Here is a 13,047-nt window from a genome sequence, read left to right as displayed (position 1 = left end):
ATGATATTTTCAGGAAACATTGACATCTTTCTGACAAACATTTTCACTGAAGTGCTTAATAGTAGTACTCAGAGTGCGATTCTAATTTCCATAATTGTCAAACAAAAAAGATTTGTGGACAAAACTTTGATCTGTGATGCAGAAAATCCTACTAGTACATGTAAGGCTTTCATATACATGTACATTGCATCTCTGTACGGTCCTGAGCTCACCTCCAGCACTCCACACACCTGCACAGGTACAGGTAACAGTAAATATTACTGATGTGATAATTGCCTGATGATGTGCTAACAATGATAGATGGACCTTTACCTCCCCCTATCCACGCACGTTGATAGCTGACATGCGCATGCCACACAGAAGGCCTAACATGCTGAGCTAGGTGCCGTGTTGTTTGTCATACACCAGACTCCGCTATGACATCAATGTTAATGGCCATGTTCAGACCTGAAATATTTAAACTAGGCCGTAACTTGATAGACCACAAAGACGGTAAGCAGCCCGTTTAAAACATTTGCATTGTCTAGGTGTTTTTAATTTGTGATGAGATGTGGTACTGTTTGTACAGGTAAAGTTTGTGTAGAGGTAATGTAGACTTGACCAATGTTTTTGATGTACCCAGGGTGTGTATGTATCAGTCTGTATACCCATGTATGTAGTTTCTGTTACATTGTACATGTGTATGTATCAGTCTGTATACCCATGTATGTAGTTACAGTTACATTGTACATGTGTATGTATCAGTCTGTATACCCATGTATGTAGTTACATTGTACATGTGTATGTATCGGTCTGTATACCCATTTATGTAGTTACTGTTACATTGTACATGTGTATGTATCAGTCTGTATACCCATGTATGTAGTTACATTGTACATGTGTATGTATCGGTCTGTATACCCATTTATGTAGTTACTGTTACATTGTACATGTGTATGTATCAGTCTGTATACCCATGTATGTAGTTACAGTTACATTGTACATGTGTATGTATCAGTCTGTATACCCATGTATGTAGTTACAGTTACATTGTACATGTGTATGTATCAGTCTGTATACCCATTTGTGTAGTTACAGTTACATTGTACATGTGTATGTATCAGTCTGTATACCCATGTATGTAGTTACAATTACATTGTACATGTGTATGTATCAGTCTGTATATCCATGTATGTAGTTACAGTTACATTGTACATGTGTATGTATCAGTCTGTATATCCATTTATGTAGTTACTGTTACATTGTACAGGTGTATGTATCAGCCTGTATACCCATGTATGTTGTTACAGGTACATTGTACATGTGTATGTATCAGTCTGTATACCCATGTATGTAGCTACAGTTACATTGTACATGTGTATGTATCAGTCTGTATACCCATGTATGTAGTTACAGGTACATTGTATATGTATCAGCCTGTATACCCATGTATGTAGTTACAGGTTCATTGTTCATGTGTATGTATCAGTCTGTATACCTGTGTATGTAGTTACAGGTACATTGTATATGTATCAGCCTGTATACCCATGTATGTAGTTACAGTTACATTGTACATGTGTATGTATCAGTCTGTATACCCATGTATGTAGTTACAGTTACATTGTACATGTGTATGTATCAGTCTGTATACCCATGTATGTAGTTACAGGTACATTGTACATGTGTATGTATCAGTCTGTATACCCATGTATGTAGTTACAGTTACATTGTACATGTGTATGTATCAGTCTGTATATCCATGTATGTAGTTACAGGTACATAGTACATGTGTATGTATCAGTCTGTATACCCATGTATGAAGTTACAGTTACATTGTATATGTATCAGCCTGTATACCCATGTATGTAGTTACTGTTACATTGTACAGGTGTATGTATCAGCCTGTATACCCATGTATGTAGTTACAGGTACATAGTACATGTGTATGTATCAGTCTGTATACCCATGTATGTAGTTACAGTTACAAGTACATTGTACATGTGTATATGTACTTGTGTGTGCATTGTCACCCATGACACAGTAACTTTCAGGTGCCTTGTCACCCATGAAACAATATCTTCAGTGGTATTACAAATGCACCTTTGATTTGGGTTTGGAGACAAAACTACCTTTGATGGTTTCTCCAATTGCAGGGCTTCACAGGAAATATAATTTTGTTAGTTTACACAGAATAATGCTCTGAGAAAATGCTTGAATAGACATCTTGCAAATACTGTATTTCACCTTAAGTTTACCATTTTTTAAGGGATATGTTTTGCTTTATTCTGATGGCTTCATCCACCTTAAAGGGTGCCTCAACAGTTTTGATGTTTTGTTAATTTCTTGTAAGAAAAACTTAAGTGTTGGCATCAAGAGTACAATTCGCAGGCGTTTATGTGCTTCTGAAAGGTGAATTTAAAGTGAAATTAGTATAAAGAAAGATCAAACAGTTACAGTTAGGCCATTAGTCTGATCATTGTACTTTATTTGCTTAGTGTAGGGACAGGCCTGTGAGACACTAGTGTAGGGACAGGTCTGTGAGACACTAGTGTAGGGACAGGTCTGTGAGACACTAGTGTAGGGACAGGCCTGTGACACTTTATTCAGGTAGAGGTAAATTCATAGTGTACAAATTTACACCTGCTGAGTTGTCAGATAAAGCACTGTGTGAACATTGCTTGGTCAATAGTGTGTGTAATTAGCAAAGATTGCTGCAATGATTGACCTGCGGGTCGAAATGAAATTTCACCTGATTCTGCATAGATATGCTCTGTGCACCCATGAGCATGTACAGATGTGAAGTATATGTATTACACTTGAATCCACTCAGGCAGAACAATACATGTTAATGTATTGACTTTTATCTCAGAAAATCCCAGATAATTTGGCATACAATGAAGTCTCTTATACTGACCAGCTATAACATTAACATGTAGAATATACACTTTACAGAGTATTCTAAGCTAATGGGTTATCCAGTCTTTATTTGCATCAAAAGCACCCAATAATAATAACTGTAAGTAAGATGGGATTGCGGTTTCAATGATATTAAATCTACTTCAGGTAAGTCAGATTTTTTAAGCTTGCTTTTAATAATAGGAGGTGCATCCTTTAAGGCTCATGCACTTTGCCTTACTTTCTTTAGCTGAGGCCTGAGTTTAACATTACATGTTGGTGAGGATTATGCTGAACCAGTGACATTTGAGAGTTAGTCTCAATGTTCACAGGCTAATAAATGCTGATTTATTTAAATCACATGCTCCGGTGATGCTCTTATGATTGGCCAGGTTAAGCACATGTATTTTGTTAAACGTGACGTGAGATATGCACAGGTTTAAAGGTGCTAAGTGTCCATGCTATGGGGAAGCTGTTCAGTTCCTCACAAGCCTTGCTCAATTTATGTTTGCTGTAGTAAGGTTATCTGTAATTTACATGTATTATGTATTCTGGTACTGAACTTTGTGAAGGTTCAGCATATTTAATTTTCAGACTAAACTACCCATACATGCACATGTACAGGTATTAGTCTAAACTTCAGAAGTGCATGGACTGTACATAAATTGTTAAAAAGCCAAAAATTGATGTTCTTGTATGTAAATTGTGCTGTTTCAGATGAGGGAAATGCAGATAGGTATGTGAGCTGTGGACATCAGGGACCATGGAGCTTTGACCCTGTGAGCTGTGGACATCAGGGGATCGTGGAGCTTTGACCCTGTGAGCTGTGGACATCAGGGGACCATGCAGCTTTGACCGTGTGGAGATCACACTCCGTCAGCCACTATGTCTGTTGAAAGTTGCAGAAGCCTCTTGCAACTCTCGGAAATTTCACAGCCTGTGTTCTCTGTGTATGTTACAATTTCTACATCAGGACAGACTTGGCAGAGTTGGAGCAGGTCGTATATGAATTTGACATTATAGCAGAGATTGGTTACAGTAGGAAGTATGGAAACCACAGAGAGTGAAGAGGCACGGGCATTTAGGAGGGATTCTGTAGATGATCCCGAGAACCCAGTGTGTGGTGAACCTCCCGCACCTTCCACAGACAGGCTCATATTCTCCAATGATCAGCTGCCCAGAAGTACCCTTTTGGTAGAGGGTGACGGGTCACATTTCAGCGGCAGGCAGGTGGGAGATGTCGAGGGCTGCCCAAGCCCCATTGACAGTTCCAGCAGTGGTTACACCCTCAACAGTCAGTACGAGTTCCTAAGGGGTAAGACAGAGAAGGATGAGTATGTCCAACAGAGGCTTGCTGAGGACATGAGTGAGGACTCTAAGCAGAGAGAATGCGGCATCGGCCACTTCCGTCCGTCTTGTCTCCAGCCCTGTGCCGATATCCGCATGTTTATCTTTGTCACGTCGATGCTGATTGCAGTGAGCACAGGGCTGTCCGCGGGATACTTCAACAGTGTCATCACAACTATTGAGAAACGCTTTGAAATCGGCAGTTCCACGTCTGGCCTCATCGCTGCATCGTACGAGTTTGGTTCATTGGTTGCCGTTGTCTTCGTGAGCTACCTAGGCGGCCGTAGACACATTCCAAAGTGGATTGGCCTGGGTGTCGTATGTATGGGCATCGGGGCGCTTCTGTTTGCGCTTCCTCACATCATGGCGGAGAAGTACACAAAGCGTGGCGGCATCGACCTGAACTCGACAGAAGAGAACATCTGCAGCCGCTTGTCTGGCAGTGCACGCCTGGATGAGGCGTTTTGTGTGGACGAGCATTCTGGGAACTTTGTGTACGTATTGATTCTGGTGGTGGCTCAGGTACTGATAGGGACAGGGGGCACTCCCATCATGACCCTGGGCACAACCTACGTGGACGATCATGTGCCCAAGGAAAAGGCACCTGCTTATCTAGGTAAGATCTGTTTTTATGGCTAAATTCTGCTGATGAAGACTTGAAAAGTGTAGTAAGGTCACTGGCTCAAACCCAGCACTCGCGGGTTGACTGTTTTAACTTGTAAGTCAGTTTTTCAGGAACTTTTGTTTTGGTTTCCTCTGCTTTCATGACCATTTAAACACCTGCCAAGTAAAAAAATAAATAACAAATCTAAATTTTTTTTTATTTACATGTATTTGATTAGTGTTTTACACCATACTCAAGAATATTTCACTTATATGATGGTTGCCAGCAATATGGTGGGTGGAAACCGGGCAGAGCTCGAGGGAAACCTACAACCATCCGCAGGTTGCTAACAGACCTTTCCACTTTTGGCCAAAGAGGAAGTCAGCATGAGCTGGACTTGAAATCACAGCGACCGCATTGGTGAGGGGCTCCTGGGTCATTACGCTGCGCTAGTGGGCTAACCAACTGAGCCAGGGAGGCCCCCACAACTCTAAACGTGCTTTATAAAGTGTGTGCTCTGATTTTAATTGTTTCTACTGTTTTATTAGGTGAAAATGGTAGGGAGCTGTAATTGTTTTTTTCTGTTGCCCTTGCAGCTTTTATCTACGCCATGGGCGCCCTGGGCCCAGTGTTGGGTTTCACACTGGGAGCGTTGTTGTTGCAGTATTATGTGGACTTGTTCTCGTATGATGTTAACCTGACACCATCAGACCCCCGCTGGGTGGGGGCCTGGTGGGGTGGGTTCATCATCTGTGGGGGTCTACTCCTCATGCTCTCCGTGCCATTCCTCGCATTTCCCAAAAAACTGATAAAAGAACAGCGAAAGCTCCTGGATTTGAAGGTGAAGGAAGATCTGTTGAAACCAGCAGATCATGAGGCTAACGAGGAGTTTGGGAAGACCATTAAAGGTAGGTGATAATAGATAGAGACAAAAGAGGGCTTAGGGAAAACCATTAAAGGTGAGTGACAAGGTGAGGATTTTAAGAAAATCATTAAAGTTGGGTGGTAGTAGATACAGGTGGAGACAAATGAGGGGTTTGGGAAAACCATTGAAGGTGGGTGGGTATTGATTGAGACAAATGATGGTTTTGGGAAAACCATTGAAGGTGGGTGGGCATTGATTGAGACAAATGAGGGGTTTGGGAAAAGCTTTAAAGGCAGGTGATAATGGATAGAAACGAATGAGGGGTTCGGGAAAATCATTATCTGTTGGTGGTGATAGATAGAAACAAGTAAACAGCTTGGAAAGACCACTAAACATTCGTGTTAAAAAATAGAATAGGTATGTTTTTTTTTCCAAATTAAAATTGTGTGAATTCAATTTAAATTTTGAAAACAGTTTATTTTTAACAGAAGGTTTATGTGACCTGTTGGCCACTAAGACTCCTCCTAGATGTACACTGGTCCTCCACATAGTTTTGTTCTTTGTTTTGAATTTAACTCTTGGGAGATATGAGATATATAAATGATATGTGGCTTGTGACCTGCTTTGTGCAGACTTTCTAAGAAAGAAATGATGTTTGTTGTTTACTTCAGTAAACAATTTAGTAAAAAAGTATAAATGGTGTGATGTATGACCTGTGTACAGACATTTGAGTATAAATGGTATGATTTATGACCTGTTAAAAGACATTTGATAATAAATGGTATGATTTATGACCTGTTAAAAGACATTTGATAATAAATGGTATGATTTATGATCTGTTAAGACATTTGATAATAAATGGTATGATTTATGACCTGTTGTCAGACATTCCCAAGTCAATACTGGCACTGATGAAGAACCGTGTGTATTTTGTTCTATGCCTGGGCATCTGTTGTGAAATCTCTGTCACCAGTGGCTTTGTTGTCTTCATCCCCAAATACCTGGAGACTCAGTTCGGAGTCAGCAAATCTCAGGCTAATCTCTTCACAGGTGAGTCAGTCAGCAAAACTCAGGCTAATCTATTCACAGGTGTGTCAGTCAGCAAAGCTCAGGCTAGTCTATTCACAGGTGAATCTGTCAGCAAATCTCAGGCTAATCTCTTCACAGGTGAGTCAGTCAGCAAAGCTCAGGCTAGTCTATTCACAGGTGAGTTTGTCAGCAAATCTCAGGCTAGTCTATTCACAGGTGAATCTGTCAGCAAATCTCAGGCTAATCTCTTCACAGGTGAGTCAGTCAGCAAAGCTCAGGCTAATCTATTCACAGGTGAGTCTGTCAGCAAATCTCAGGTTAGTCTATTCACAGGTGAATCTGTCGGCAAATCTCAGGCTAATCCATTCATAGGTGAGTCTGTCAGCAAACATCAGGCTCATCTATTCACAGGTGAGTTTGTCAGCAAACATCAGGCTAATCTATTCACAGGTAAGTCTGTCAACAAACCTCAGGCTAATCTATGAACAGATAAGTCAGTGAAAGAATCACAGACTTATTATGGAGATGTTGAAATCTGTTATGATTCCATGAAATCATCTTTGTGTGGATCATTATATTTCTGTCAGAAACATCAAAGTCCCTGCTTTAGTTTCTCTCCACAAAATCTCCTCTGATAATGAATAGCCATAGTGATTCGGACAACATTGTATCTATGTATGTGTGGATCATTACCTGCTAGTTTACTATGTGTGAGTAACATAACATACTTCAAACTTGTGTGATGCGTCTGTTTTCTGCAGTTCATCGGAATCCTTGCCATGCCATCAAGCCCTTGAGAACAGTTTGACATTTACACTGTGAAGCCCTAGAGCTGAACAGCTCAGATACCTGTAACGACTTACTTCTGCTGTAATTATATGTACACGTTGAGGCTAGGTATTTATGTTGTTGTGTCTTGCTCAGGTGGAGTGGGAATCCCCGGGGCGGTGCTGGGAATCATGGTCGGGGGTTATGTCCTGAAGAGATTTCAACTTCGTCCTAAAGGTTTGTATACTCTCCTCTGTCTGGTGATAATAGACAATAAATAGACAAAGTCAGAGAAATTTTTAGTGAGGACTGAAAAATACAGTTGTCCTCCCACCACAATGCTGGTCGCCATTGTATAAGCGAAATGTTCTTAAGTGCAGCATAAAACACCAATCAAGTAAATAAATAAATAAAAAATACAGATGCACGTTGAAAGTTTGGCAAGTTATTGACAAGATCAAACTAGTTGATGCATTTAATGACCTGAAAATTAAAGTAAAAAAATGTGCCTTTTAATTTTGGGTGTGGTCAAGTTTAGATCACATATTGCAATACAAGGTGTGCCCAAATTAGTGTGATCTAAAATCCGTCTGGCAATAAGTCATACAGAGACTCTAACTTTGTTTTAAAAGTTTACTTGTAACCAGCAAAGTGCAAGCCCCCATTACCTGAACAGAAAGTAGAAATTTTAAGTCTGACCTTTGACCTTGTGATTGACAGGTGCCATCCAGATGATCCTTGCCCTAAACCTGATTTCATTGGCTGGATTTTCCGTGTTCTTTTTCCTGGGTTGTGATAATTTAAAGCTGGCGGGTGCCACAGAGCCATATGTCAGGCATCTTAGTAATGTGTAAGTTGTTGGTTTTTGAAGCCAATTTAATATGTATTTGTCACTCACTGTTACTGTACCTTCTCAATAATTACAGATGCATTTTCAGAAACTGTATACCATAGTGCCTTGTGAGGGCTGTTGCCTTAAGTAGTAAAGTCTTCTGTGGGGAGAAGCGGTAGTCGATCAGTGACAGCTGCCCACACCTCTGTCATGCTTCAGTGAGCCTCATCGGTTTGGCAAGAGGGGTAGAGGCCGAAAAACACATAATGCTGGTTTTTGAAAGATTCACATTTTTCCATTGAACAGTGGTAAGAGGCAGGGATGGACACAGTGTTGTGATGAATGTCAAGATGTGAAAGAAAGAAATGCCGAGTCCGTGTAGATGGACTAAGCACACTTGTAATTACCGGTACTGTCCCAGCAAACAGTTCGATTAATTGTACTTTGAAAGATGAAATTCTGTCTCCGCCTGTATTTCGGCCCATATTGTCGTTGGCCTGCAGACCCTGCATTTGATATGATCAAATTTCAGACTCTTCGATGAGTGTTTGAAGTGGCAAGCGAATAACCACTTCTTAAAGTTTTCCGTTACAGTTCTTACTTGTTTAAGGCTATTTCTATCACAACAACATGTGGTGTGTGTTAGCTGGGCATTCCCTGCATCTTAGCTCTGTAGGGCTGTGATCATGTATACTATCACAGCCCTGTCATGTTCCATAAGCTTACCACAAACACCTCCGCACTTCCCGTACTAGCTTCAGTACACTACTGTTGGCTGCCAAATAATGCTTCTGTCTGTACTCGTAGTTGTCTCAGCTACCGACTCCAGATAGATGTCCCAGTTTGTCATCCCTAGTAAATCCTGACAAGCATGAAACTGGTGGAAACTGCATAAATTCGAACTACAACGGCCGTCTATGAATGCATACCCGTCACAGTGAGTGGAATCACTGCCACAACTGCTACTAGACTAGGCTGACCTTTTGACATGCACGGGCTAATTATTTAGGATCGGTCACACCAGTAATAACCTAGAGGGAACCCTTAATCAACATTGATCACTAAAAAATTTCTCAAACAATTTAAGTAAAGATTAAACAAGATGTACAAAATATGCTAGTTGCTAGTAGTGTCAGTGGTTATCTCCCTTGTATGGGCCATGAGGACTGCATCAAACATGACGGTTGGAGTTTGAATTTATCCAGCTACTACTAGTTTCATGCTTGTGAGGATTTACTACGGATGATACATGGGGACACCTAGCAGGAGTACTGTGAGCCAGGCACTTGAAGCTGTAGGGGTGATTGACCAATCCAAGTGAGATAAACAGTACTCTGAGATTCTATCACTGTGTCGTCGCCACCCCTCTCATACTTTTAATAGGCTGGCTGAAACTTGAGCTTACCGTCCAGATGAAACAGGTGCTTGTGTTGGAGACACCTGCTGATAAAGCCCTGCTTCCTGTGAATTCAAAGCTTTTATTGCAACATTAAAAATAAAACCTGGTTCAAAAGTTTTTTCACAGTAGGTAATCGTTCATTCACAAATATATGTACCTGTAGGCGTGCCAATATTTTGAGAAAGCTGCTTAAAAATATATTATTAGCGAGATACATACAAGCTGTGAATTTCCATACTATATTAAGCCGGCTTTTTGTGGGGAGTTTATTATCTGGTAATAATTTCTAAAGCCAGTACCTGTAGCCACTGATCTGCATGCAGTCTTGACTTTTGTAATCAGTATGCGCTTTGCATATTTTGTCTTACGAACGTTTAATGGAAGATTTTACCTGATACTTCTGTTTAATTGAAGTTGAAGTAAACTGAGTGAGGTTTCCAAGGAAAGGATGTTGAGGTAGGTGGCGGTGAATTTACTGAGACGGCTCCATACTCTGCATCGTTCGTAACTTTTCCGCATCCCCTTGGAGTGATTGGAAGATTAATACACATGGGAATTTGGCAGTTCTTCTCTTTACTTCAGACATTTATTTGAACACAGAACATATATGTATGATCTTGTGTCTGTAAACGGCTTTAAAGGGCCTCCCACGTCCCAGACCTGCAGATAGCAGATGAAATCTACATGGTTTGTATTCTCGTCCAGGAACTGGAAAATCAGGCCTTTCATCTTTTCAGTTGGATCTAACCACTTGAACTTTGTTCTCCGGGTGAACATTGTTTATATACTTTCTGTCAAATTAGCGATGCCTGTATATATTCAGAGCAATACATGTATATATTCAGAAGTCAATATTCTCTATGTCATCTGGTATGTAATAAAAGTATAAAGCCCTTTTTAGCTAATTTAATGACATATATACAGGAATGTACATGCACTACTAACTTTTTCTTGAAATACCTGTGGTAATATGTTACAAACTATCTTTGTTTAAATTAATCTAAAAAGGATGTAGCCCCCTCCCCTTCCCTCGTTGAGACTCGGCTATCAGAGTTATGTCGTGTTCCCGCCAAAGTGGACAAGTGATCAGAAGTAAAAGAGAAGTCTACCTACACATCAGACACATGTACTTCAGGTGTTTTATCCACATTTGCAAGGCAGCATTGTTAATTCAATGATCAAATGCCAGTCATCCATGTTCCATTCTTATGTGGGCCCCATACATGAGTGGGGAGGAAGGCAAGCGATCGGTAGATTGAAGACAATCCTGCAGATAAAGTACCTAGTGCGGTAGGGTGTTGAATGCTTCCCTGTAAATAGTGCCATTCAACCATCAAATTTCAATGTAAGAAAGCATAGTTTGTAAAACACAAGTGAGAAAACGGCATGGTGAGTGTTTTGGGTAGGGAGATATTTTCATTATGTTGATTTTCCGGTATCAGTATTTTTGTCTTTTATGTCTTTTTAAACAAGCGTTTATACTGAGAAGTGACATCGTAATGTGCTGTCTACAAGCTGTCAGGAAAGCCTGGCTTTATAGGCCAGGATAGGCGTATACTCCAGCTGGGCAGCTGGCATGTCAGTATCACCCGCTGTGAGTATTTCGCAGGCGACTTTTGCGATCTACCCACTTTCTTCCAATGTGTCTCAATCACTGAGTGTCTGTAATAATTGAGAAGGTATGGTAATAAGTAAATCAATGCAGTGTGACGACGGAAGAAAGTGTCGTAAATCAGTGCAGTGTGATGACGGGAGAAAGTTTTGTAAATCAGTGCAGCGTGATGACGGGAGAAAGTTTCGTTAATCAGTGCAGTGTGATGACGGGAGAAAGTTTCGTAAATCAATGCAGTGTGATGCTGGGAGAAAGTTTCGTAAATCAGTGCAGTGTGATGATGGGAGAAAATTTCGTTAATCAGTGCAGTGTGATGACGGGAGAAAGTTTCGTAAATCAATGCAGTGTGATGACGGGAGAAAGTTTCATAAATCAGTGCAGTGTGATGACGGAAGAAACTTTCGTAAATCAGTGCAGTGTGATGATGGGAGAAAGTTTCGTTAATCAGTGCAGTGTGATGACGGGAGAAAGTTTCGTAAATCAATGCAGTGTGATGACGGGAGAAAGTTTCGTAAATCAATGCAGTGTGATGACGGAAGAAACTTTCGTAAATCAATGCAGTGTGATGCTGGGAGAAAGTTTCGTAATCAATGCAGTGTGATGACGGGAGAAAGTTTCGTAAATCAATGCAGTGTGATGACGGGAGAAAGTTTTGTAAATCAATGCAGTGTGATGACGGGAGAAAGTTTCGTTAATCAGTGCAGCGTGATGACGGGAGAAAGTTTCGTAAATCAGTGCAGTGTGATGACGGGAGAAAGTTTCGTAATCAGTGCAGTGTGATGACGGGAGAAAGTTTCGTAATCAGTGCAGTGTGATGACGGGAGAAAGTTTCGTAAATCAATGCAGTGTGATGCTGCGAGAAAGTTTCGTAATCAATGCAGTGTGATGACGGGAGAAAGTTTCATAAATCAATGCAGTGTGATGACGGGAGAAAGTTTCATAAATCAGTGCAGCGTGTTGACGGGGGAAAGTTTCATAAATCAGTGCAATGTGATGATGGGAGAAAGTTTCGTAATCAGAGGTTTTGTTAACCTTGGAGTGCATGTGTAACCTCGGAGTGGGTGTGTAACCTTGGAGTGCGTGTGTAACCTTGGAGTGGGTGTGTAACCTTGGAGTGGGTGTGTCACCTTGGAGTGGGTGTGTCACCTTGGAGTGGGTGTGTCAGTGCACATTTATGTTGAAGTGTTTGATTTCATTTATTATGCATGTAGTTTGTTGTACAAGGTCAGAAATTTACTTTGAGGGCCGGGTATGCTATTTCACTAATTGGTTCAACCACCTGGTTACAATCTACCTGACCCCCATCTCATCTTATGTAACCTGGATTGTAACTGTTCATCAGGCTGATTGATAGAATGTTGACGGTTTATGCAGGTCTGTCTACAGTCTACCTAAGACCAATCTTACATCCTCATGTAACCTGGATTGTGACTGTTCATCAAACGAGTTTGAGCTGATCTGTGGCGTGAACGGGATCACATATTTCTCACCATGTCATGCCGGCTGCACGAGGTACTACGAGTCCGTAGTACAGCACGAGCGCCTCCTGGTTAGTAACTGTGTCAACTTACACGTAAGATAAATGTAATAAGATATAGTAGATATAATAATAACATATATTTTTCAACTGGCATACAAACTTGCTATAGCTTGAAATTTTTAAGTGATTTTCATCAACTTATGTTCACCTATTTAGAACCCTGTTGTTTGGCATTGA

General features: G+C 40.8%; 1 protein-coding gene across 2 annotated transcripts in view; it reads left to right on the top strand.

Moving 5' to 3' along the window:
- LOC135463761 (solute carrier organic anion transporter family member 5A1-like) overlaps window positions 1-13,047 on the top strand; it is a 44,621-nt gene that overhangs the window by 19,199 nt on the left and 12,375 nt on the right. For both annotated transcript variants that reach the window (XM_064741188.1, XM_064741187.1), the window contains 6 exons: window positions 3,592-4,837; window positions 5,422-5,733; window positions 6,576-6,740; window positions 7,644-7,724; window positions 8,208-8,337; window positions 12,705-12,879. In XM_064741188.1, coding sequence (XP_064597258.1) covers window positions 3,922-4,837; window positions 5,422-5,733; window positions 6,576-6,740; window positions 7,644-7,724; window positions 8,208-8,337; window positions 12,705-12,879 — 1,779 coding nt within the window. In that variant the 5' untranslated portion in view covers window positions 3,592-3,921. The remainder of the gene's footprint in view (window positions 1-3,591; window positions 4,838-5,421; window positions 5,734-6,575; window positions 6,741-7,643; window positions 7,725-8,207; window positions 8,338-12,704; window positions 12,880-13,047) is intronic.

Source organism: Liolophura sinensis, chromosome 3, assembly GCF_032854445.1.
Source record: "Liolophura sinensis isolate JHLJ2023 chromosome 3, CUHK_Ljap_v2, whole genome shotgun sequence".
NCBI classification, from domain to species: domain Eukaryota; kingdom Metazoa; phylum Mollusca; class Polyplacophora; order Chitonida; family Chitonidae; genus Liolophura; species Liolophura sinensis.
This window is presented reverse-complemented; position numbering and strand designations above follow the sequence as displayed.